Source organism: Podarcis cretensis (genome assembly GCF_951804945.1).
Source record: "Podarcis cretensis genome assembly, chromosome: 6".
NCBI classification, from domain to species: Eukaryota; Metazoa; Chordata; class Lepidosauria; order Squamata; family Lacertidae; genus Podarcis; species Podarcis cretensis.
This window is the reverse complement of record NC_137175.1, coordinates 95,929,448-95,956,458: the sequence shown is the minus strand read 5'-3', so window position 1 is coordinate 95,956,458 and position 27,011 is coordinate 95,929,448. Positions and strand designations below refer to the sequence as shown.

Below are 27,011 nucleotides of genomic sequence, written 5' to 3'. Positions count from 1 at the left end.
AGCCTTTTCTTCTCCCAGAGATACCTTGCAAGACAACGGATGTTTAGGCTCAGAGTTTTCCTTCTCCTAGATGGGCTACCTTCCCAGGTTGACGAGCACCATCGGCTCATCACCTCTCCCGACAGCATGTGCAGAAACCGCTGCCGGACCCACTCTTGATCTCATTCACTCAATCTGGCAGAGCCTGTTTTTGTATACAGGTGAAGTCCCTAACCCACCGAGGGTTTGGGACACATGGGCTACCCTCATCTGGTTTAGTGACTAGTCAAAGCTGTTCCTGGAGTGTGGCCCATTGTTGCATGCTGAAAGCTTCTTGGAGCCACAGTTGAGCTGAATGCAGGGTGGGGGACCAAAGGTGCATAAACTTCCCTACGTGTTCCCCACCAGAGGTACTGCCCATCTCCTAACACCCCATACCCGCCTGCATCATGCAGTATATTAAATAAATAGAGAGATGGTGTTATTTGCAGGTCTGCCTGCACCCACATGAGATCACCTATAGAGGCCCCGGGACTCACAGTTGGTGGGTACAAGACAGGGCCTTCTCAGTGGTGGTGCTATCATGAAACTCCCTTCCATGGGAAATATACTTGCTTCCTAGTTAAACAAACTGTAAGATATTAGCTGTTTACATCTGCTTTTAGCGGATTAATTTCAGGCTGGTCTAGGCTTTCAGGTATAATTTAATCAGATTAATATTTTTGGTTAGGGTTTGCTTTCTGTTTTACTGCTGGTTTTTAGATTGAATTGTTGTACTTTTGAGTCTGTGTGTTCTTTTTAATTTGTTCTGTGATGTTTTGTACAAATACCTGCATTACTAATCCTACTTCAAAGCTTTCATAGAATCATAGAGTTGGAAGAGACCACAAGGGCCATCGAGTGACAAGCTTTGTGTGACAAGTTAGCAAACATTTTCAGTAACTTGAATCATTCCTTTTAAGTTGCATTCCCTTTTAATTGTGGCTTACTCTTCTACAGTTGTGTTCCTTTTTTTGCCAAATGCCATTGAAGTCTATTCCATAATTTCTATTTAAATTAATTGCAGTTGTTTTCACTTTCAGGAAGATACAATGGAAGTGGAGGAATTCTTGAAAGAAGCTTCTGTTATGAAGGAAATCAAGCATCCAAATTTGGTGCAGTTATTAGGTAAATGCACTAATAATATGACCATGCAGTAATGTGTTTTGTTTTCCGTTTTAATTCATTCACAGTAACACTGTTGTGCTAAACAAACCTGCCCTTCAAGAACAGTTGGAGTATGCCTTCCAAATTCTGTTTACTTTGGCAAGTTTGAACAAAGCTCTAAGTGTGTAAAACCTATATTTTGTAAGATTATACCTGTGTTACCCATTGGGTATAACTACCCTGTCTCTGGACTGCTGTACACTGGACATCATATTGCCATTCTGGCTATGCACCTAAAGCAAAAAACACATGGGTCCAAACATTGTAGTTGTATTTTATGTGAGCTAATAGGGGTAGGGGGAGAATGGAGCAACTTGGTGTCCCCCCCCCTTTTTTTTTTTTTACTTCCTGAGAACATTTAAATGTTTCCAGTGGAAAAATTGGAAACCTGGAAGGGCACTAGAAAAAAAATCATGTGCCTTATTTTCTTTTCTGGAATGAGTGAAATGCTTTGTTGTGCAAAGCTCTACACATTTTGAGTGAGTGATATGACCATTTTTTTTATGTTAGGCAATTTTCAGAATTACTGTTAGGCTGTTTCAGAGGAAGCAGAATCCACATTGAAAAGGCGCAAGTGAAATAGGATTGGGAGCTTGACAGTCCCTTGCCCCCACTATATTGTTGTTTGGTTTTGGCATGCATAGTCTAGTGACTGCTCGTACATAATAATAATAATAATAATAATAATAATAATAATAATAATTTATTATTTGTACCCCGCCCATCTGGCTGGGTTTCCCCAGCCACTCTGGGCGGCTTCCAACAGAGATGAAAAATACACTAAAATGTCACATATTAAAAACTTCCCTGAACAGGGCTGCCTTCAGATGTTTTCTGAATGTCAGGTAGTTGTCCATCGCCTTGACATCCGATGGGAGGGCATTCCACAGGGCGGGCGCCACCACCGAGAAGGCCCTCTGCCTGGTTCCCTGCAACTTGGCCTCTCGCAGTGAGGGAACCGCCAGAAGGCCCTCGGAGCTGGACCTCAGTGTCCGGGCAGACCGATGGGGGAGGAGACGCTCCTTCAGATATACTGGACCGAGGCCATTTAGGGCTTTAAAGGTCAGCACCAACACTTTGAATTGTGCTCGGAAACGTACTGGGAGCCAATGTAGGTCTTTCAAGACCGGTGTTATATGGTCTCGGCGGCCGCTCCCAGTCACCAGTCTAGCTGCCGCATTCTGGATTAGTTGTAGTTTCCGGGTCACCTTCAAAGGTAGCCCCACGTAGAGCGCATTGCAGTAGTCCAAGCGGGAGATAACCAGAGCATGTACCACTCTGGCGAGACAGTCTGCAGGCAGATAGGGTCTCAGCCTACGTACCAGATGGAGCTGGTAAACAGCTGCCCTGGATACAGATTTGACCTGTGCCTCCATGGACAGCTGTGAGTCCAAAATGACTCCCAGGCTGCGCACCTGGTCCTTCAGGGGCACAGTTACCCCATTCAGGACCAGGGAATCCTCCACACCTGCCCGCCTCCTGTCCCCCAAAAACAGTACTTCTGTCTTGTCAGGATTCAACCTCAATCTGTTAGCCGCCATCCATCCTCCAACCGCTTCCAGACACTCACACAGGACCTTTACCGCCTTCACTGGTTCTGATTTAAAAGAGAGGTAGAGCTGGGTGTCATCTGCATACTGATGAACACCCAGCCCAAACCTCCTGATGATCCCTCCCAGCGGCTGCATGTAGATGTTGAAAAGCATGGGGGAGAGGACAGAACCCTGAGGCACCCCACAAGTGAGAGCCCAGGGGTCTGAACACTCATCCCCCACCATTAAGTTCTACACTTCTGATCCATTAAGTTCTACACTTCCAGTTTTGTATGTTGATATTTCTCACAGTTCTTGTGATTTACATTGCCATAGTAAGGCAAAATGCAGAAATGCTGGGAATGCAAAGAACTTCAACGATCAGTACTGCACCCCTTATGAAACAGATGCTTGTGTGGTAGGGCTTGTATGTCACATTCCACTTCTGGGCCAAGGAATCTTGTCTCCACTGAGACACAATGATCCATTCTAGAGCTGAGTTTTTAAATGGCTTGTATAGTGTTGCAAAGTACTTTATAGTCTTGTTTACCATAGAACAACTGGAGAGATCACGATTGTTCCCACTTTATATAAGGAGAATTGGGGCGAGGTTATAGTGATGTATTCATGGTCTCAGACAACGAGTGATCATCCATCCTAAGACCTTGCAATTGTGTATAGTTCCTTGCAGGGTGAAGTGTCAAACTAAATGGATACCAGGGTGGTGGCAATATGGGCAACTGAAGTTCTTTGAACAATGAAACTGGTCAGATCCATACTTCACCTCGCCCAATATTGTCTCTTCTGACTTCAGTAAATCTCCAGGGTCTTGGGCAGAGGTTTTCACCAGTGCTCCATGTAGTGCAAGATGATGAGCATTGAACTTGGGACATGTTCTCTGTCACTGGCCTATGTCTTTATTGAATCCCTTCCTCTCCGGCTCAGTTTCAGAGTTTTCACTGTTAGGGTGAATGCGATATCTGGTTGTGCATACTAGTTTACTGCACAGGAATGAGTTCACTGTGTCCCCACTTCAAATGGTGTTTATCTTCATCTAGGTCCTTAGCTGCTGTGATAAAGTTTAGTTAGTTTTTGAGTTGGATATCATTTTTATTCCATTAGCAATAGAGAAGTTGCATCTTAATGTGTCTGTGGGATTTAGTGGATCATGCTAGATGTGACCTTGTTGCAACCAGTTGTGGCGACTTCTTTGTGGATGAAAATGGCAGGACATTCCTGCAGGGGAAGGAAGGAAGGAAGGAAGGAAGGAAGGAAGGAAGGAAGGAAGAAGCAAGAAGCCTGTTTGTCTATTTGTTTGTTTTCCCCTTTACTGCAGTCCCAATTCTGAACCAGAAGCACTTCATAGTCGCTGTATAGGAACAGCTGTCAGCATAATATCCATTCCCCGAGTGAGGAAACTTGATTCTGGACAAATCCTCCATGTTTGTCAAGCCAACTCTGTCAAGCTTAGTGCCACTTTAACCATGTTTCTTTTTATTTCCTTGGCTGATCTAATGTTCTGTTTATCCAAATCCTTCCCTATGACACTGTGGAAATAGGAAAATCAGTGCTTACCTTGGAATCTTGAACATAACCACACACACACCCCACACCTTATCTTAATACTACCTGCTGTTCCAGCATTTTGGGGACTCTCTGCTTCAGTCACATTAGAAGATTGTACCTACAATAAGAGATAAACCTTACCAGACTCTACCATCCTCCTGCCAGGTGTGTGTACTCTGGAACCCCCGTTTTATATAGTGACAGAATACATGCCGTATGGGAACCTGCTGGATTACTTGCGGGAGTGCAATCGAGACGAAGTAACTGCTGTTGTCCTGCTTTATATGGCTACTCAGATATCCTCTGCCATGGAATACCTGGAGAAGAAAAACTTCATCCACAGGTTAGCAGAATGTCTTGACTTTTGTAAAAGGAGGGTGAGAGTGTGGGTCTGGGTGACCTTCCATGAGGAACTTTGATAAGATCTGATGATATGCTTTTAAGGAGAACTCTTGCAAGTTCTGGTCACGAGGCAATTGCCTCCTTAACAGAATAGCTTTGTGCCAGCTATTCTCCCTAGACAGAGCTTAACATATTTCAGGTTTTCTAAACAATCCTGAGCTTCTAGCTTTCAAGGGAAGTAATAGTGCCACTGTATTCTGCTCTGGTCAGACCTCACCTGGAGTACTGTGTCCAGTTCTGGGCACCACAGTTCAAGAAGGACACTGACAAACTGGAACGTGTCCAGAGGAGGGCAACCAAAATGGTCAAAGGCCTGGAAACGATGCCTTATGAGGAACGGCTAAGGGAGCTGGGCATGTTTAGCCTGGAGAAGAGGAGGTTAAGGGGTGATATGATAGCCATGTTCAAATATATAAAAGGATGTCACATAGAGGAGGAAGAAAGGTTGTTTTCTGCTGCTCCAGAGAAGCGGACTCGGAGCAATGGATCCAAACTACAAGAAAGAAGATTCCACCTAAACATTAGGAAGAACTTCCTGACAGTAAGAGCTGTTTGACAGTGGAATTTGCTGCCAAGGAGTCTGGTGGCGTCTCCTTCTTTGGAGGTCTTTAAGCAGAGGCTTGACAACCATATGTCAGGAGTGCTCTGATGGTGTTTCCTGCTTGGCAGGGGGTTGGACTCGATGGCCCTTGTGGTCTCTTCCAACTCTATGATTCTATGATTCACGTGAAGGGAAACATAGCAAGTTTCCTCTGAGAAAAAAAGTTTAAAATGTTAAATATCTTGATTAAATATTTGAAGCCTCAGACAAGTTAGGAGAACACTTTGGGCAGTAGCGATGAATAATTTGTTACCTACACAGCTCAGTGTCTCTCCTGTGATCATACCCCCCCCCCAAAAAAAAAGAATTCTCCACGTCCCCCATTTTCTCCACTCCTGTATCCTTCGTCACTTAAGTCCTTGCACGGAAATGTAAATCCTGGTGTTTACTCTAGAGTAAAATCAAGGAAATTTACTGTACTTAGGTAGCACGTACAACTCATATTTTCTTGTTGTGTTTCAGTGCAGGACGACCCTGCCAGAATGTTTAGCCTCCCCTATGAATTGATTTGCATATGCTTTTGTCCAATAGCTGTATCTCAACTGTTCTTGCTTTGATGTTTTAAGAATTTTATGAGTCCCTCAGAGAATAGCGACTACAGTTTGTATTCTGAAAGGGCCTTTGTTTTGGGGTACATTCTTCTACTGCAGTAGACTGTCGTCTGTCATCCAAATTGCTGCCTTGTTTGGCATGTTCAAGAGGCATGAATTTGGAAACTAAGCCTCTTTAGACCAGAATCAAATAGTATTCAAGTACCTTTCTATTTCCCTGTTCTCTGATTTGAATTTCAAAGGTTCACATAAGATGATTGCTCAGCATGATAGCGTAGTAAGATTTACTGCGCTCAGCGGAGACTGTCATTGGCTGTTTAATAGCAACCAGAAGCTGATTTACTGTAGCCCATTTTCATGCTTGCAGTGTACTTAATTAAAAGCATTCCATGTCAAAGGAGGGAGTGCCATTTATCTTGGCAGAAGCTTTGGCCTTGTTGCAAAGAGTACAACTTGGTTACAATGCTTCAGACCTTTGTTCTAAAGAAGCGAAATAATGAGGCACAAATACAGACTTTCTCCAGTTCACATTCTTTACCACCTGTCCCCAGCTGCGGATTCTGTACTCAAAATAAACTATGCAAATTTATAGCATGCAATTTGCACAGCATCCTTGTCTTCATTTTGATTGCTTGAGAGACCACAGTGAATATGTTAGCGATGCATCCCTGGGTGTTATAAAACATGGAGGCGAACAGAGAACAAGCATGCCAGGCACCAAAGCTGTACCTTTCAAACGCTGAAGCATTGATCAAGCTCCACATGTTAGTAAGCAGACCTCTAGAACCACAAAGGCTAAATATGTTCATGTGCACCCAGTTTTGAGCTGTAAAATCATATTCAGCTCTCTCAGAAGGTTTAGGGTGAATCTTGATGGCACCAGAGGTCGTCATTCTGCAGTGTCTTTGTTTACACAGGGATCTAGCAGCTCGCAATTGTCTGGTTGGAGAAAACCATGTGGTGAAAGTGGCTGACTTTGGATTAAGCAGATTGATGACTGGAGACACTTACACAGCTCACGCTGGAGCAAAGTTTCCTATCAAATGGACAGCCCCAGAGAGTCTGGCCTACAACACATTCTCAATCAAATCAGATGTTTGGGGTAAGAAGGGAGAAAGAACATTGCTGTTACACATGGAGTCCCTGTGTACATTTAAAAGTGGGCTGCTCTGGTATTCTTAGAATGAGCTCTAATCTAATACAGCTAGAAATGTATTTTGCCCGAAACCTCATAGTCAGGTTGTAGAGAACTCTTGACACCACCTAAAGGTAAGACCTTTTCGCTTATGGAGCACAAGCCAGTGGGGTAGCTGGGGCTGTCACAAAGAACATTGTAACATTGAAGTACCTCTTATCTCTTAAAAATCATAAACATAATTTTTCTTATGGGTGGGAAACCTTTCTACCGCATTTTGATTAAAATCTGTCTGCCAGTGGGTAGTTAAAATTACTTTGTGGCTGTCCCTGCAGTATAATCTGAATTTGAGGCTTAAGAACCTACTCTGATTAATTTAGATTGCCACATCAAAGAACAACAGCCCCAAATCCTACAAACTTTCCTCAGCGTGCAATTTTCCTCTACTTTATTAGTTCTAAAGAAGCTGCCTTCCGCCACAGTTTAGGAAATACTGGTTAATGGTTGTGAACTGTCCTTCCTTGGAGGTGATTTAGCAGAGGCTGGATGGCCATCTGTCATGGATGCTTTAGTTGAGATTCCTGCATTGCGGGGGGTTGGGCTAGATGACCCTTAGGGTCCCTTCCAAATCTACAACTCTGTGATTCTATGAAATGAAAGGAATATCAGCTTAAAATTGACTTTGTTTAACTTGCAGCCTTTGGAGTCTTGTTGTGGGAGATTGCCACCTATGGAATGTCACCTTACCCTGGCATTGACCTCTCTCAGGTTTATGATCTACTGGAGAAAGGCTACCGGATGGAACAACCTGAAGGTTGCCCCCCAAAAGTCTATGAACTCATGAGAGCATGTGAGTATTGCGTTCTCGTCTTTACTTTTAGGAACAAAACGTAGATTGAGACATCGTGAGAACATGCAGGAGGACGGGCAGTCCTGCTGACTTGCCATAACAGACAGGTTGCATATAGAGCTGGGAGTAAGTCTGTTAGCATGCAACCAGACTCTTGTCCAAAATGCAAGAGAATCGTTACCAGCTGACATCTTATGTAAAAAATCAACAGAAGCAAAAGACGGGTCCATTGACAGAAACCTCCGCTCAGTGGTTTGTGGAGACTCCATGTCACGTAATACAACAGCATCAGTGTTGTATGAAACAGAATCTAGGGGATTTCCATTAATTTATTTGCCTCATGGTGACACAGGGGAAAACTCTTGGGGAGGGGGGAATTCTGACAAAAACCATGGGGTTTGGATCCAGAGTTGCTTGCGTAAAAGGCCATAGAAGCGGAGAGCCCTCCTTCACCTCACTGCAATTTCCTGAGCCCTCCAAAAAGCGTCTCTGGAGAATTGGGAGCCCCTTCGCAGCAAGGACTATAGTAAGATGTGAAGAATTGCCAAAAAAAACCACCAGGCATTCCTCAATATTCTTTTCAACTCTCATAAAATTAAACACAAACAACAAATGAAATTTCTTTGTAACCAAGCCTGCAGACCTCTGTATATTTTTCAACTTGCAGAACACCAAGACTCTGGCGACTGCTCTAAATTCCGAGGCATCAGTAACTTGCCTTTTAGGTGTACAGTACTGTGTCCAGGGCAGCAGGTGGCACTGTGGGTTAAACCACAGAGCCTAGGGCTTGCCGATTGGAAGGTCAGCGGTTCAAATCCCCGTGACGGGGTGAGCTCCCATTGCTCTGCCCCAGTTCCTGCCAACCTAGCAGTTCGAAAGCAGGCAGTGCAAGTAGATAAATAGGTACACTGCTCCAGCGGGAAGGTAAACGGCATTTCTGTGCGCTGCTCTGGTTCGCCAGAAGCGGCTTAGCCATGCTGGTCACATGACCCGGAAGCTGTACGCCGGCTCCCTCGGCCAGTAAAGCGAGATGAGCGCTGCAACCCCAGAGTCGTCCGCGACTGGACCTAATGGTCAGGGGTCCCTTTACCTTACTGTGTCCGGTGGGGTGCAGTATTATGTCTGGTATTACTTACCAAGCAGGAGACAACATTTCAGAAGCAAATGGAAATGCTGTTTGATGCCGATATAATTAAGACGTTAAGTCAAGCAAGTCATAGGCAGGTTGAAGCCTGTTTTGATCAAATATTCTTCCATTGCCAAGAGATATTGAATTCAGGGTGGTTCGTCACTTTTTAACAAGTACAATCCAGTTTTCATAATACAGTGGTACCTCGGGTTAAGTACTTAATTTGTTCCGGAGGTCCGTTCTTAACCTGAAACTGTTCTTAACCTGAAGTACCACTTTAACTAATGGGGCCTCCTGCTGCTGCTGTGCTGCCGGAGCACGATTTCTGTTCTCATCCTGAAGCAAAGTTCTTAACCCGAGATACTATTTCTGGGTTAGTGGAGTCTGTAACCTGAAGCATATGTAACCTGAAGTGTCTGTAACCCGAGGTACCACTGTACCAATTTGGATTAGGATTCAGGGGTTTAGGGCTTGCAGAAGTCACCAAACATAGGATCGTAAAATCCTGTACAGTAATACCTCGAGATAAATACGCTTCAGGATAAGTATTTTCGAGTTGCGCTCCGCGGTGACCTAGAAGTAACAGAGCGCGTTACTTCCAGGTTTCACTGCTCGCGCATGCGCAGACGGTCAAAATGACGTCACACGCATGCGCGGAAGCGGCGAGGTGCGCACTCACGTCTTACGTTCTGTTCAGGATGTGAATGGGGCTCCGGAACGGATTCCGTTCTCATCCCGAGGTACCACTGTATTATAGAACATGGTTTCATTTGCATGTCATGCTAAACCATAATTTATTGCAACATAGTAAACCTTGGGATATGGCCAGGAGGAGGAATTTAGAAGCTTTTGCTTCTGCTTTGCTTGCCATGTTGCCAAGACATAGAGCTTTTTTCTGCTTCTATCGTGCTTTAGGCTGGAAATGGAATCCCCTAGACAGGCCTTCATTTGCTGAGACTCATCAAGCCTTTGAAACCATGTTCCATGATTCTAGCATCAATGAAGGTGAGAATCCTTTTTCCTTATCTTTCAACTTTCTATAAATGTTTACTTCTAAAACACACAACGTTTCCCTTCACCTTTCTAGCAGTTGAGAACTTATGGGGGCGTTTCTTCAAATTGACCCCTGGATTTTTACTGGAAAATTGATTTTTAAGTTGTGGTTTGGCGTTGTGAGGATGAGCAGCTGTAAGCCTCAGGATCACACCTTTGTGTGCGTGAGGGGAGAAGCTTTAAAACATCTCACATTTGTGAACAAATCATTATCCTGTAAACAGCTGAATATGGGAAACACTGGTTTATTTAAACTACTTAGTTCATAAACCAGAATATTAAGTTACAGTCCTGATGCTGGTTTGATAGAACTAACTATGATTCAAATAAGCCAGTTTCCTATAATGTGGAGACAGCCCATTTATTCACAGCCAGAAATGGAAAATTTTAAAACTTCATCCTTCATGCACTACGAAGAGGAAAGCACACACACAGCAACTCATTCTTTTAACACAAAATCACGGTTTATGATTAAATCTGCTGGGCCAGAGTAAAAAATCTTGGGGCTGGAAGTCGGTGAAAGGAAGTGTTGTGCCACAAATAAGCCCTTTTCTATTTCTTGTGTATCATGACTTTCTGTAAAATTCAATTTCCTGGTTGCTTCAACCTAGCTTTTCTATCTAAAATTCTAGTATTCATGTTTGCAGAGATGTGTTTAAACATGTAGCCAGAAGCTGTGAACAGCTCCACTTTAAGATCCCAAATGGATGTGACATGTGATAAGATCTCCTATTGTATTTAGCTTTGCTTAAGATGAGTCATAAGCAGGGAGCTAAAATTGAACCTGCTCAGATTGCTATTACACATGGAAAGGTACGTGATATGTGCAGGGAACTCTGCAGGAGGAAATGCAGTTTCCACTGGTACTGCTCCTCTGTTTTGTGCTTCTGCAAACCTCTCCACCCCCCTAGCCCAAGCCTTCTGTGCACACTGCACACCCAGGGGAAGGGGGGAATCTCCTTGCATGAGTGCTGATCTTTGTGCTAGCACAAAAATTTAGTTGAATACTGCCATTCACTGAGTAGCTCCTCAGTTTTCCCCTTGCAGAGCATGCACTGAGTTAGGGCAAAAGAGTCCCAGCAGGCCTGGGCCACCACTCTGGGTGAGCTGACCATAGTTTTGTAGAAAACCTAGAAGCAACACTGGAAGGAAGCTTGAGGTTACTTGTACTGCTTCTTCCCACACTTCTGAGTCCTGTGCACGTATCTCTGGGGTGATGCAGGTTTTCTTTTCTGTGACAGAATGTGCCTCAAACCAGAGGGAATATTCATATCTCTTCTTACCTTCCCTGCGTTGCACAGGGCGACCCAGAGTAGTCCACCCTTTTTTCCACTGCTGCTTCCATCCTCTGTTCGTTCTCTCCTCTGATGTCTGTGTACCAGGCAAGATAGAAAACTTGAGTAATAGGCACTGTTTGCTTCTTGGTGAAAGCTTACCTCTTTGTTTCCTGCAACAGTCTATGTTGCTGTTGTGGCATTTTGAGACCCTTAGAACTGACCCCTCTCTATACTTGAATTCAGTCTCTTCCTAGAATCTCTCAGTGATGTTTCTTTTTCCCTTGTCCAGTGCCTCTCGTTAGCACCCAGGTCTGCTTTCCTCTTCCTTTGCTGCTCTCTGTTCCAACTATTCCCCTGACGTTTCTTACAGAAGTGGCAGAAGAGCTTGGAAGGACAGCATCTTCTTCATCCATAGTTCCATATTTGCCTCGTTTGCCCATGCTTCCTTCTAAGACCAGGACCTTGAAAAAACAGGCTGAAAACAAAGAGAACATCGAGGGAGCTCAGGAGGTTGTAGAGCATTCTGCTTCCAGCTCTGCACCAGGTATGCTTGGTAAGCAAAAAGCTTTGAGTGCTGTGACTTCATAAGTGATTTCTCTAATATTCAGACTTGGGTTCTTGTAGGGCAGTGTCTCAAAGAAAGGTCTAGCCCTGGGCTGGAGGCACTTTGCTCTTCTTCTCAGAATGAGTTCTTTCTTCTGCCTTTGTGGTAGAAGGAGTAGCTTTCTACAGGTGGGGCTGGTTTGAGCCAGCTTCATAGCTGTGTCTCCCCGCCCCCGCCCCCCAAATAATCCATACCAGAGTGAGCAAAATGGGTGGACGTTCAGTCGATGCTCCATGGCTGCAGTCCCTTATATTTGTCAGAAAACATACGTGGGATTAGCACGGGCAAAATAGGATGCAGGTCATTGCAAGCTAACTTTGCAGCGTGAATTGCAAGTGTAATGCAGGAAGAAGTTCTTCCTTTTCCTACATAACAAAATTGAATAGGCTGTAACACTCTGTTTTGAAAACTTTCTCCGAATGAGGGCAACTAAGAATAAGTCGCTTTGTAGGTATAGCTGTAATTCATTACTAAATGTAAGGGTTTTAGCAGCATAAATGTGTAAAGTTTTCTTCTTTATAGAGCCTACCACAAAATAGGTGAAATTAATGTTTCTCAGTACACACAGCTAGGAAGTGCTGACCTAAGAAAGGGATTCTAAGAAAGAACTATGCGAAAAGGGACTGATTCTGCTCCATAGATGTCTTGCATTGTCTGAGAACAAAGCAAATTTAATATCTTCCTAGTCTCACTGAAGCTCTTAAATCAGAAGTAGAGAATCTCCAAGACTCCATATGCTGTTGAACTCTCATCAGCTTCAATCAGCATCCTAATGGTCAGATTATGGAAGTTGTAATCTGGAAACACCTGGAGAAACATCCTTGCAGTCTCAGATGCAGTTTGATGGGGTGAGGCTGCCCTGCATTCAGCAGATGGACCACTGATACAGATCCCATACTGCTAAGGAGATATTACAGGTGTCTTACAGACGTTGTAAGCTTTTCTCTCCTGAAGGGCAAATAGCTTGCAGACATGATTCTAATTGGGAAAGTAGCGTGGGGGGGGTGAGGCCTAAAAATCCTCCCCTTGCACTGTGATTTGTTTCAGGGGGCTGAAGCTGTTAATATATATGTTTTTTTAAATTCTAGGAGAGCCCAATCATCTCTAGTTGCGGCTAGTAAGCAGCTATTTGCAATAAGCCCACACATGGGTGATATAGTACATTGCATAACTTTGTGTAGTCAGAATCCCAACCTTCATGAATACCTGGCAGCATGGTGGAAAGTGTCTTCTCTCTCTCCTTTTCTTTAGGTTTTATCAGAAGCACACAGCAGACCAGCGGATCCCCAGCACTACCTCGCAAGCAGAGAGACAAGTCGCCCAGTGGCCTGTTGGAAGACACCAGGGAGACCACCTTCACCCGAGACAGGAAGGGGGGCTTCTTTAGCTCTTTCATGAAGAAGAAAAATGCCCCTACACCTCCAAAGCGCAGCAGCTCTTTCCGCGAGATGGAGAACCAGCCTCACAAAAAGTATGAGCTGACGGGTAACCTTTCAGCCGTTGGTCCTCTGCAGCACATCGATGGGTTTTCTTTTACCCCCTCCCAGCAGGATGGAAGCCTTTGCTCATCTAAGTGCTATGTTGGGGGCTTCACGCAGCGGAACTTCTATGGGGATGACGGCGGTGGCGGCGGCAGCATGAGCAGCGGTGGGGGCACAAGTACCGGCAGCGGGTGGTCGGGCATCACAGGATTCTTCACGCCACGGCTGATTAAAAAGACCCTGGGTTTAAGAGCCGGGAGGCCCACCGGTGGGGAGGAAGCCTCAAAGCCTTTCCCCCGGTCCAACTCGACATCTTCCATGTCCTCCGGTCTCCCTGAGCAGGAGAGAATGGCCATGACCCTTCCCCGAAATTGCCACAGGTCCAAAGTCCAGCTGGAAAAGACAGTCTCCACCTCCTCTCAGCCCGAGGAGAACACTAGCAAGTCCAGCGACCTGCTCTCTAAAAGGTGCGAAGAGGTTCCCACTCTGACCAGAGACAGACCAAAAGCCAAACTTCTGCCCAGAGGTGCCACGGCTGTTCCCCTCAGGACCCCTTCTGCGGATGCGGCTGTTTCTGAAAAGGACACTCAGGGGCCAACAGCCACAGCGAGCCTGAAGAGCAAAGAGAAAAACAGCGGGACGCAGCAAGGGTCCCTAGAAGGCGAGGAGAAGTCAGGCTGGCCTTCTCCACCCAAGGCTGCCGCAGTCCTTCCTGTCACCCACAACCACAAAGTGCCCGTTCTCATCTCACCCACTCTGAAGCATACGCCAGCAGACGTGCAGCTGATTGGCACAGACTCTCAGGGGAATCGCTTCAAGCTCTTATCTGAGCACCAGGGCACGGCTTCCAGCGACAGGCCCAGGCGGATAAAACCAAAGTGCGCTCCACCTCCACCGCCAGTCACGAGGCTCCTAAACCAGCCACCCACTTGCTCAGATGTGACAGAGGAGTTGAATAATGGAGCGTTGGTACAGCCTGGGCAGGAAGCCAGCGAGGGCAGCAAAAAGGTGTTGGTGGCGGCGGCGGTGGCACCTGCCGGTGGAAAATCCGGAAGGCCTGTAATGGCCCCACCTCAAGTGCCTCTGTCATTGTCTTCCACCTCACCTGCCAAAATGGCCAATGGTACAGCGGGAGCCAAAGTAGCACTGAGAAAGACCAAACAGACAGCTGAGAGAATCTCCGCCGACAAAATCAGCAAAGAGGCTCTGCTGGAGTGCGCGGACCTCCTCTCCAGTGCCATTGCCGAGCCCACCACAAACAGCCACTTGGTGGACACAGGGCACCAGCTGTTGGACTACTGCTCAGGCTACGTGGACTGCATCCCGCAAACACGCAACAAGTTTGCCTTCCGGGAAGCTGTGAGTAAACTGGAACTCAGCCTGCAGGAGCTTCAGGTGTCCTCAGCAGCTGCCAGCCTGCCCGGAGCAAACCCTGTACTTAATAACTTATTGTCTTGTGTTCAAGAAATCAGTGATGTTGTCCAGAGGTAGCTACTGTTTATAATCACCCAGTTAGGAGGAAAGAAGTCTACACCCAGTGGAGGGAGAAGGGTCAGGATGGCTACCTTCTGGTGTTTTTCCCCTACCTTGATACTTTTGAAAGGAAAGACTGATACTTGAGTGAGTTTTATGTGAAGTACCTCAAATCACTGAGCTCTCATGTTTACAGGTTCATCTCAGTACATGGGGCAGATGGGGAGGGGGAAGCCAAGCTTCATTTGGGGGGTGGGGTGGGGGTCAGACGGTTTGCAGCTGAGTGAGGAGGGCAGAATGTCAAGAACTTGCCCTAGCCAGAAAATGGGGAGCTTATTCTCCGATTCCCCTTCCAGAAGGTAGGAGAACCAAGAACAGGGCCTTGATTTTGGGAAGAGCCTGCTGATCTCCACAATGTTGTTCAGATGACCAGAATTATTGGAGAGGGGGTGGGGTGGGATCCTTTTCTGCACTACTGCATGTTTTGACCTTCTGGGATTGTGAGAGAAAGGTTCAGAGGCTCCATTGGAACGGAAGTGGACTGATCTTCCCAAGAGGGAGAGGATTTATTTTGGGGGAAGGTCTGTGGAACTGCTGGAAGTGGTGCATCCGCTCACCTGGCATAACTTCCACAGTGCATTTTGCTGCTGTAGTAAGAGTTGCAAAAAAACCTATCCAATATAAGAAACACATCCCTTTTTTTTTGTCATCCTTCTCACATATTTTACCACCCACACATCCAGTTCTTCACAGCTTCTTCCATGATGGTTGAGCTGACTCGCCACTGGATCAATCTCTCTCACTCCCACTCACTCACTCACTCACTCTCACTTGCACGCACACTCCGACTGGCTGTCATCACCCTGGTAGTGTAGCATGGGTATCTAACCTGGCACTCACTTGAGTAGTTTGGGCTGTAGCACAAATTTGCCAGCATGTGTCCAAAAGCTGTCATGTCTGTTTTTAAATGTTGATACAACATTGGCCCCCTCTCCTTTGATAAACCTTGAGGGGCCACCCTGGATTAAAGTCACTGCAGAATGCTGCTGTTGCTCTCTACATTCCTTTTTTATATATATAAAAATGCTTACCCTAATCCAGCTACTTTTTTGAGGGAACCAGAAACCTGAGCTCATAATGTCTCCTGTTAGAATTACAATTGGGCTCCTTTGGCAGTACCTAGTCAGAGTAATTACTTTACCATCCGTATTTTAGAATAGGACCTTTGCCCTATTCAGAATTACAAGATACTGTTTGGTTTTCCTAGAAATGCCCTGAATGTGTAGCGTAATGGGGCGAAGGTATCTAAGAGGGTAAAATTGAGTTTGGTGTCTGGGAGGAGGGGAAGAAGGAGCCCTAAAGTAAGAATGGCCCTCATCACACTCTTAAGCGTGAAAGATCTTAGCAAATTTGGGGTTCAGTTGAGATCAGGGTGAGGATGGTGGAGGAGTTTGCATGCCGTTGTCCTTCCTGTAGATAGCATCACAAGCTTGTGATTGCCTTTTTCTGGCCATCCCCTTTTTTGAGCAGGATGCATTGGACATCCATATGGATTGGACACTACTGGTATGGTTGGGTTGGAGCAATGCCCGTGCCATCACGCAGACAGTCGGTGCCACGTAATGTAAAGCAGGCCTTGGTTTCTGTCTTCAGCTGTTCTTTCCTGTCCTAGAAAATTCCCAGATTATCTTGATATGCAGGTGTTATCCACCTGCTGGACTTAGCCGTTGTAGTATGGTTAAGGTCTGCCGTATGCTGCTATTCCTGTGACATCTCTCTTATAAACACAAGAACATGAAACCTGTTACCTGATATAACACATAGAAATGCTTCTCTCACACAGCTATAGTTCTGTTGTTGCTGAACTGAGGCTTTGAGAGAAGTTGAATTGCCCTGACAAGGTGTATATCTCTTAGGCATGGAAAGAATTCTGGCTCTGAGAAATCCAGCAAATGAGTGCAGCACTTCCTTGTGCCCCCAGAAGGTATTTGGGAAAGGAGGGAAGGCATGTAGTTCTTGCTGGGGACTTGTATGCCCTTTCTGCCCAGCAAGAAAATTCAGGATCTTCCCATCATTGGTTAGCAGCATTGGTCATAAATAAAATAAAAATCAGGGTCTGGTTTGTTTTGCACCTTAATCTTTTTAAAATGCGGCAGTTTTCCTTTTACAGGCTTGCGAGTTGGAATTGTATTGCTATGCTGTTTGTTTTATATTGAACCTCCAGTGATGGTGGAAGGGTGCAAACTTGCCGCTCGTTGGGGCTTTCTCTCCAAAACTCTGATTTTGACTCCTTTTCCATTGGCTGCACTAACTCAACCACCACAGCATAAAAAGCAACTTCTCCCATGGGTTAGTCTAGAACTAGATTGGCAATGAACTCTGACAAGCGGCCCTTGCTGCTCCAAAGAGTGCATGGCAATGGAAATTTGAAGGGAACCAGTTTGCTTCATAGTCTGGACTGAATAAATCAAAAGTGGGCAAATAGAGGCGAAGAGCCTGGCCAGACATTACATTCATCAAATGTAAAGTTGCCGTGAATAAACCGGGCTCTGATTTGCTGAGAATACTGAGGGATTCTGCAGATGCAGACAGAGAAAGACTTTGGCAAGCACACAGGAAAGCAGAAGACTCTAGGCGGGCTTTTCCTCCTCGATTCTCTGCTGGTCTCTCCTTAATGGCATCCCTCCCCTCCCCACCCGGCAGATGGGAAGGGGAAGCTAGCACTAAGCAGACATAAGTGACCAAAGGAGAAAGGAGACCAGTGGTTCATTGCATCATAAGATTTGGAAGAAGCCTTGTATGCCACCTGGTCCAACCCTGCTCAATGCAGGAAGCCCAAGGATAGAGCATGCCAATGTAATGACTGCCCAGCCTCTGCTTAGAAACCTCCAGGGCCTGAGAGTCTACCGTCCCCCTAGGTAACTGGTCCCATTGTCAGCCTTTCCTATTAAAGGAGCATCTTCTGACATTCAACCTAAGTCTCCCCTTCTGTAACTAAGCCTTGCCCTCTTGGGCAACAGACAGCAAATCTTTGTCCTCTTCTGTGTGACAGCCCTTGAGGCAGGGCTCTTTTTTCCCCCAGCTGGAGCTCACTGGCTCCTCTCAAGTGGGCACCATTGCCACTCTTAAAAGAACAAAGGAGAAGTTCATGGTGAGCTCTGGCACCTCTTTTTCTAGAAAAATAGCATAGCCGTTAGGTATTTGCAGAGTGATGCAATATCCCACCATAGCCTTCTCTTTGTCAGGCTAAACGCGGCCTGTTTCCTTAACCTTTCCTCATAGGACATCTTTTCCATACCCCAGCCATCTTCACTGCCATCCTCTGAACCCATTCCAGTTTGTCTCTATTTTGCCAAAACTAGCCAGCAACCCATTGCCCGGGGGCCTACTGTTAATGCCTGCTCTGGTCGCCTTTTTGTAGCATTCCTCAGAGGTCCAGTGGTCTCCCCCCCCCTTTGTCATAGGCACAGCTGTCAATACCCCATCACCTGCTCCAAGCTCCTTTCCATTCATTGCTGCTGTCCATGGTGACTACTCGGCCACAGGTATCACCTGCTTCCATCCTGCCATAATGACCCGCCAATGCTGCATCAGAACCAGGGACATGGGGAAGCCAGAATGTTGAGCAGAGTGGTGAAACCTTTTCATTCTAAGCCGCTGGACTGTGCAAGCCTGGGTATCCATCCCTAGTGGTACAGCATTTTGTAGAAGAGAGCCCTGAAGGGACCTTAGAATCATAGAGTTGGAAGAGACCACAAGGGCCATCGAGTCCAACCTCCTGCCAAGCAGGAAACACCATCAGAGCACTCCTGACATATGGTTGTCAAGCCTCTGCTTAAAGACCTCCAAAGAAGGAGACTCCACCACACTCCTTGGCAGCAAATTCCACTGTCAAACAGCTCTTACTGTCAGGAAGTTCTTCCTAATGTTTAGGTGGAATCTTCTTTCTTCTAGTTTGGATCCATTGCTCCGTGTCCGCTTCTCTGGAGCAGCAGAAAACAACCTTTCTCCCTCCTCTATGTGACATCCTTTTATATATAGGAAGGGCTCCTCCAGCCTAGACATCCTCAGCTCTCAAAATCAATCAATCTCCATTGAATTTCTTGGAGAAAACACTACCTAGTCTGTCTGTCTTGAGGAGCTTCAGGATTCTTAGCAGCCAGGGCTTGGCTTAAATGTGACAATTTTTTAGTTGATGAGTAATGCATAGCCTGGTTTTCAGATACCTCTGTGTTGAAGTAGGGACAACCTAGCAAAATTTTATTCCGGGTGTTGTTTAACCTTTGCATAGACAATTTTTGAAGGTGGTGGACCCAAAATGTTCTCCTCCAAACAAAACCGCAGTCAGTATGTGTTAAGTTTAGAGAGTCAGATAACAGAAAGTAGGAGCACTGTTGCAACTCCCCCACTTCTTGTTGGCAGGGTTGTCTGCAGGCCCAGGCCAAACTCTTGAGTAAAGAATGCAGCCATCATCTCAGCATCTTGGTCCTGTGTAAATATATGTTAAAGGCACACTGTTGTTATGTTCCCTATCTCATGTACCTTCTGAAGTGGGGAAACTTGGAAAGAAATACATTTTGGATTGCACTACTAACCCCACGAGAAGCAATACAGGAACAGGGAAGCTCTGAGGCTTTAGCATAAGGTTAGAAATGGCCATCTATCAGCTTTCTTGAGAGGTTCTCTGGCTGCTTTCCCCAGCCAGATTGATGCATGTTGATCATGTTGAGCAGTGTTTCCCAACCTTGGGCCTCCAGCTGTTTTTGAACTACAATTCCCATCATCCCTGACCACTGGTCTTGCTAGCTAGGGATGATGGGAGTTGTAGTTCAAAAACAGCTGGAGGCCCAAGGTTGGGAAACACTGATGTTGAGGATGATCCGAGTTGCAGCACAAAACATCTGGAGGCTGAGGGAGGCTGTTCTGCAGCAAAGCAAGAGGAGGCCAGAATCCTTTCTAACAGCTGCCGTTCCTTGACAGTCACAAGGAGCTCTAGCAGTGCACCATTTTGAACTTCTCACTCTACCTAGAAGTTGTGCTCTTGGGAAAGCCATAGCTGAAACATAGGGAAATGGACTATGTTTCAACTACAGTACAAGCTTCCAAAATTTATTATGATTTATTGGGCATGCTTTTAGCCTGCCGCTCATCTAAGTAGATCACAGAGTGTGCAGTACACAAACTACATACAATTATGTTATAGGATATTACATAAAATCAGGGTGGTGGTGGTTATAAACCAGTTAAATAGGTATCAGGTTATCAGTAAGAACAGCAGAGATTCAAAAGTACACTGATCAGCGGGTGTCTCGCAAATGAACTTGTAGATGGCTGCAGTTGGATGTCACCCATTGTTCATGTGCAAACAATAGCACAGGGACTCCAACCTTGTCTTAACTTTATTTGGGGGTTGGCTTGTTTTAAAATCATCCTTGATGCCTGATTATTCATTCTGATTGTTTTCTTTCCTCCCCTGTCAGTTTTGTTGCTGCTGCAGGAGTTGGGGGGACAAGAGCTCTTGGAGAGCTCTGAGTGGCTCCTGTCTGTTTTGAGTGAAAACGCCACACACCCGTCCGATTGCTACTTCAGCTTTCCAGAACTAAACTTGTCCTGAAATGGCCCTGGGGTTAGCTGCTACAGTTATTTTCCTCCCAGCCACAAACTTTTTTGGTGGGTGCAGGTGGGGGCTGACCAGTGGTGTTGAATCCCTCTGAATAATCCACATCAGAGCAATTCAGTGTAGAAAAAGATTAGGGTTAAACGTTCACCTCCATACATTTTTTTTTCGTCAAGCCTTTTTCAAAAACTAGTTGCGTCTTCTCTTCCCACCTCTTTGAACTTTGCTTGGGTTGGTTCTTGGTTATCTTCCAGTTATGGTTTTGGTAGTTGGGAGCATTATAATTTAATGACTCAAATACTGTGAGGACAGTTGGGAAGGAAAGATGGTGCATGCAGCATGAATGACCCTGCTAAAAGCACATGAAGAAGTATGAGGCCCTTGTTGGAGAAAGAGAATAGTGACCTGTTCTTTGCTTCTTCTGCCCTCGGGGGAGAGAAAATCACAGCATAGCATTTCTGGGATCCCTCTTTTGAGAAAACTGCTCCTGGTCGCTGTAACACTACAACATGTGGGTGTCTTGTATACGTGGACTGCTTCCCTACTGACCTCAGAGTTTGCAAATGTAGGGCAGCAATGGTAATTGCAGCATTCACAGATTTCTGTTTTGTTTTGTTTTTGATTATAACTTCTTACAACAATCCCGGGGGCCAGTTTCCCTTGGAATTGTAAGGAGTGAATCGGTATCCAAATTCAAGTAGTTTCTTGCACAATTTGTATCCGGTTGAAAATAGACTTTGCTGCACTTTTGATGACAGTAATTGAAGAGGGAGGCTGCTGCACCCATGTGGCTTTTTAAAAAAAAAAAATTGAATTGTGGCACTGAGCTTTGGTCCGTAAATCAAACTCCCTGTACCCACAAAACACAATGCAAGATTGTAACATGAAAACCAACCAACCCATGGCTGGTGTCTAAGCAGGCATCTTAAACACAGTGCACAGAGGCCCCCAGCCAAGCAGGGAAGATTCTTGAGCCTGTGGACTTGTAGAATAGGGAGGACCATATTCCTCCTTGCCAACTAAGGACTGGAGCTTGCAGCAGTACTTTGCCTGATGTTGCTGGTTTTATAGCAAGATTGTAGATACTGTACATGTTCTCTAAGAAGGTTTCCATGTGCACCGGCATGTTATGACATATGCGCTCTTCCTGTGGACTGTTTCATAAGTGTTGAGTTCAGAGATTTCTAAAACCTCCTGTCTGTAGTAGGTTGTCAAGCACTAAGCTTGCAAAGCATTCCAAACAGGTGATTTCCTGGCAAGCAGGCAGGGTTTGCGCAGTCTTCAAGGCTGGCTGAACACTGGCATCAGTGGTGGTGAAATCCTTGCTCCCCTTTTCACAATTCTTACTGCGTGTTTGCCAAAAAAAGGCCTTAATTATATACCCTTAGCCCCTTCACCCAGTTTGAAAAAGCAAGTTGCTGCTGCAGTAATGTGGACCATTTCACACAAATAATAGACTCTAACGGTAATTCTGCTCCAATTCTATACCACTTCGGGATTCATGTGGGGGGTCACAGATTAATAACTTTCTAAACAGACAAAACTAGTATTTTGGAGAAATGGGTTCATGCTGTCCTTTCTGGCATGCCATTTTCCTTTTATATGGAAGAGTGTGCGGAGCTCCCCTTCCCTGTGATCCCAGTGGTACAGTCCTGGAGATGCTTTTTCCACTTGGTTTTGCAGAGTACAGTGGTACTGCTAGTTACGGACTTAATTCATTCCGGAGGTCCATTCTTAACCTGAAACTGTTCTTAACTAGAGGTGCTTTCGCCGATGGGGCCTCTTGCTGCCGCTGTGCCACCAGCACACGATTTCCGTTTTCATCCTGGGGCAAAGTTCTCAACTCGAGGTAACTCTTCCAGGTTAGCAGAGTTTGTAACCTGAAGCGTTTGTAACTCGAGGTACCACTGTAGTATAAAGTGGCCCTTAGCAGTAGTCGGACTGACCAAATAGACCCCTTATGGCTCCACCTGGGAGCACAGAGGCCCAGAGCAGCTAGCAGCCGCCTCTTCCTACAAGGCGCAGCCATGGTTTTTGAAAGCTGGGCTTCAGAAATGTCCACGGTGACTTAAGCATCAAGCATGCTCAGAAACTACCACTTTCTGCCACCCATTCACAATTAAGTTCTGTACGCAACAGACTCTGCACAGCTCATTTTTAAGTAATACTCGTGGGATGGAACGGTGGCCTTTTCCATATTCCAGAAGGAATGCCTAATTTCTCTGCAGTTGCCTAAGGAAAACGGACCCGTGTGTGTGTTGTGCAAGAGTCAGGCTTCCAGGGTGGGAGGGAAGGGATGGGGGGGAGGGAAAGATGGTTAAGGATTCTACTCAACTCGAGCACTCTTGTTAGTTGGATTAATAGTTGAAGTCACTGAGGAGAGAAATGGATGAAATTGAAAATATGCTGATCACACGCAAACCCACACTACTAGTGTTGTTAATTGTTGTTTTTGTTTTTTTTATTGTTGTAATATATTTGGGTTTTTTTTTTCTAATTTAAATTTTCACTATTGCCTGACTGTGAACTGCAAACAGTGTTAACTTGATGTAAATAGGGGCCTTTGGAGGAGGTGCCTCTGCCTGTCGTTCCACAAAGATTTTTGCCAATTTGCATTTTGTTTTGAATAAAAGTTGCAATATTTTATTGGCAAATAAAGGTTGACACATGATTATTATTTTTAAAGTGTGTGGCTTTTAAGAGAATAAAGATGGAGAATGTGATGAAGACCCCCGCCCCACTCACAGACACATAAGTTTGGAAGGGGGGGAGCTTTCTTGGCAACAGCATTGCTTAAATCTGCTTGTAGAGGTCAGAGTAGATGTCAAATTGAAAAACAGGTTGACAGTGTATAACCAAGATATCCTATATTAAAGACTGAGGAAACAGTGTTGTTCTTGGCTAAGCTGCTCCTAGTACAGGCATCTCTAACCTTCGGCCCTACAGTTCCCATCATCCCTGACCACTGGTCCTGTTAGCTAGGGATCATGCGAGTTGTAGGCCAAAACATATGGAGGGCCGCAGGTTGGGGACGCCTAGTGCCTTGACAGCATCAGGGTGAGCAGTGTGGCACAGCTGCGGAGGAGGTGGTAGGGCTCACAACTCTCATCATGGAGATGGATGAGACAAGAAAGCAGGTTGAGGGGACCCCCCCAACCCGATCCTCACTTATCAGCCTGTCCCAATCCTAGCAGAGCCCCCCACATCCTGCTGGAACCCTCCCTCCTGTCTGAATTATCCTGACGCAGCCAGCCCATGACACTTACGTTGGTGTGGTAAGAATCAGGAAATTCCTTTAAAATAGTACAGAGATGGTACTTGTCTCCATAGGTCTTGAGAATGGTGTGCAGCTCAGTAAACCTCCAATGTCTGAGTGGCTGTGCAGAGAGGTATATTCTTCCACATGTGATAGAGGTGCCTAGCCAAACAGAACGTGAAGACTAAAAGGTAAAGGGACCCCTGACCATTAGGTCCAGTCGTGGCCGACTCTGGGGTTCGGCGCTCATCTCGCTTTACTGGCCGAGGGAGCCAGCGTTTGTCCGCAGACAGATTCTGGGTCATGTGGCCAGCATGACTAAGCCGCTTCTGGCGAACCAGAGCAGCGCACGGAAACGCCATTTACCTTCCTGCCGGAGTGGTACCTACTTATCTACTTGCACTTTGATGTGCTTTCGAACTGCTAGGTTGGCAGAAGCAACCGAGCAACAGGAGCTCACCCCGTTGCGGGCATTCGAACCGCCGACCTTCTGATCAGCAAGTCCTAGGCTCTGAGGTTTAACCCACAGTGCCACCCGCGTCCCTAACTTGAAGACCTACTACTAACCAAAAAGAAACCAGCACAATGGCAGGTGTGACTGTTGTTCTCTTTTGTCACAGAAAATCCTCTGTGCAAAGAATCACTAATGTTTTGAGTAGTGACAGCACATCATAGGTTCTACAAATAATATGCCAAGTCCACAATTGACCATTAGTATTTTCAGATATGGAATCTATATCCATTTTTTAGAAAAAAGACAAAGTAACTAAGGACATAAAATTAGAGACACATAAATATGTTCTTTCATAATATGACATTGCTTTATTTCATATGCTGTAACCCCCTCCAAAAAAACTAAGCAACCAAATGGGCAACTGGCAAAGGACACATCAAGTTGCAGAATAGAAGTAGGGATTGAATTTCCATATGACTGGCCATTGGGCTTATATTCACACTGTATGGTGATCACAAATATTGTTCTCTGTCTATATTTTAGTGTTATCTAGAAAAACAATACTGTACAAGCAAGTTCTTAAAACAGCAGTATGGGGCCCTGATCCAGTTCAGAGGAGTGGGCACTTTTCTTCCCCCACCGCAGCACTGCTGTTTGCGCTGATTTAAAAATCAAAACGAAAAACAAGTGGGGAGTTTGAAGCACAAGATTTAAAAAAGTGTCGCCATATCTAACTAGTCCTCAAGCTGTCAAAATAAATGTGGGGTGTCAATATCTTTTATGGGCCACCTGAGTCTGCAAATGATGTCACCTGCTGTTGATTAGGGCTGCTCTTCCTTAAAGACTTTTTGTTTGTTCATCCTCTCCAAAATCCTGTGCTTTATTTTTTTCCAGAGGGGAGCTTTTCTCAAAAAGCAATGCTGGTATTTATCTTATCTATCACGCTTGAATCTTGCTGTTCCTTAAGGGAGTTCAAGACAGCATAAATAGCATTCTGTGTTACCCTTGCAAAGTGCGGTAAGTAAACCTGAGGCCTCCCTGTGAGTTTCCTGACTGGAAATCCTAGTTTCCATGACCCAGGTCTGGCCAAATCATCACACTGGAAGACCTCTGCCCAGCATTGGCACATGGGACATTGGAACACAAACTCTGCATCAGTCTCAAATGTTTCCGATTTGCCAAGTCACCCTTCTCTGAACAGTATGGAAGTTGTGTGCTTATTTTCCATTTGAGGTTTTCAACCATGAAACTGTGCCAAAGGTCCATAAGTCCAGTGGCCACACTTCTGTGTGTAGTATTGCAAATCCTCTTCACAAGGATGACAACGTTGGAAGGTATCTTTGACCCTATAGACCAGAGTGTGGTTACTCTGCATGTTGTGTCATATTGCCTTGGTTGCACATGCTTTTTGATCTTTTGGCAAGCAAACCTAGACAGCAAACATAACCTTACTGTTTTCTGTGTGCAGCAGTCTACAAGCAAATAGTGCTGCTGTAGTTTACCTGGAGGACATTCTTACCACAGCTGGGGGCGGGAGGACAGCGGGAGGCAGGCAGAGACAATGACCCACCTGCCCACCCTTTCCAGTCCCCCAAGCTCCAGAAAGGGGCCAAGAAGGCCAGCTCAGCATGACTACAAGAGGGGGGTGTCTTAGGGCCCAGTGGCTCCTCTCCTTTTCCCATCTCTGGTCCCATATAGCAACAGAGAGGTGAGTGATAGAGACGGTATCCAAAGGTTATGCCATACAATATGACCTCAAGATTGGTTTGTCCCAACCCCTCATTCCAGAAATCCAGTAAAACATCAGGCTTACTGATGGACCACTCAACACTTGTTGGACATCAGAGCCCTAGGGTCTGCTCCTCTTCTGGGAGATCTGGAATATCTTCAGTCGCGTCCTTGGTGCCAAACAGCATGGAGACACTTGCACAATTCTAGACTTCAAATAACTAAACAAATGGGTAAAAAACAACAACAATATGGTCAACCATAGAGGCACTAAAAGAGGGTGATTGGATGGTATGTGTAGACCTCTCAGAAGCTTGTCTCCACATTGCCGCCAGAATAATTACCTAAGGTTTGTCTACTACAGAACCTTCCCCTCTAGGATGTGGTGTTGGACATGGAAAGGTTCATATCATGACGAGAGCGTGGAGGAGACCTGCTCTGCAGGTTCCCCGAGGATCTGATGTTTCTGGCTCATCTGCAAGGCCTTTTGGTGAGCGTCTACAATCTAATGCCATGTTCAAGACTTCACTCCAGGTTGCTGCAGCAACTGCTCCCCTTTCAGAACTAGATCATCCAGAAAGAAGGGATACTGCTCTCTATACCTGCTACGTTGAAGGAGGTGCTACACGGCTAACTGCACCCCCATCATTTTTCAGGAGTAAGTCTTCAGGAGCCACAGAGGCTGGTTCTTTTGACAGATGCCAGTCTCATTACCTGAGGAGCACACCTGGAGGAGTAAGTGATCCAGGGCCTCTGTTCGGATGTTCTAGGATCAGCACCTGCTGGTGTGGACCTACAAAATTGCTGCCCATGCCTATGTCAACAAGGAGGCCAGGACCTCGTCAGAAAAGCAGAATTTAGAGGCAGAAAAACCATGTGAGCAGAAAAGCATCTAGCGTCTTTGAGAGCAGAGTATTTGGCCAGAGTCAACAATGTGGTAGCAGACTGGCTCTGCCATTCAGTGGTGCCAGAGGTGCAGCGGCAATTGAACCCACAGGTTTTCGGCCAAATTGTGGCGAATTGGGACATGTCAGTGCTAGATCTGTTTGCCACATCTCAGAGTCTATGTTGTCCCATTGCAAGCTCTGTAGGAGCCACATGCCAAAGTGACCATGGC

General features: G+C 45.7%; 1 protein-coding gene across 5 annotated transcripts in view; it reads left to right on the top strand.

Moving 5' to 3' along the window:
- The window catches only part of ABL2 (ABL proto-oncogene 2, non-receptor tyrosine kinase), a gene marked incomplete at its 5' end in the record, with an annotated part of 51,859 nt that extends 35,975 nt beyond the window's left edge, over window positions 1-15,884 (top strand). For 2 of the 5 annotated variants that reach the window (XM_079981171.1, XM_079981175.1), the window contains 7 exons: window positions 1,062-1,146; window positions 4,449-4,626; window positions 6,755-6,939; window positions 7,670-7,822; window positions 9,867-9,956; window positions 11,571-11,834; window positions 13,137-15,884. In XM_079981171.1, coding sequence (XP_079837297.1) covers window positions 1,062-1,146; window positions 4,449-4,626; window positions 6,755-6,939; window positions 7,670-7,822; window positions 9,867-9,956; window positions 11,571-11,834; window positions 13,137-14,857 — 2,676 coding nt within the window. In that variant the 3' untranslated portion in view covers window positions 14,858-15,884. The remainder of the gene's footprint in view (window positions 1-1,061; window positions 1,147-4,448; window positions 4,627-6,754; window positions 6,940-7,669; window positions 7,823-9,866; window positions 9,957-11,570; window positions 11,835-13,136) is intronic. The other 3 variants (XM_079981174.1, XM_079981173.1, XM_079981172.1) reach the window with 3 other exon arrangements.
- Window positions 15,885-27,011: the final 11,127 nt, after the last annotated feature.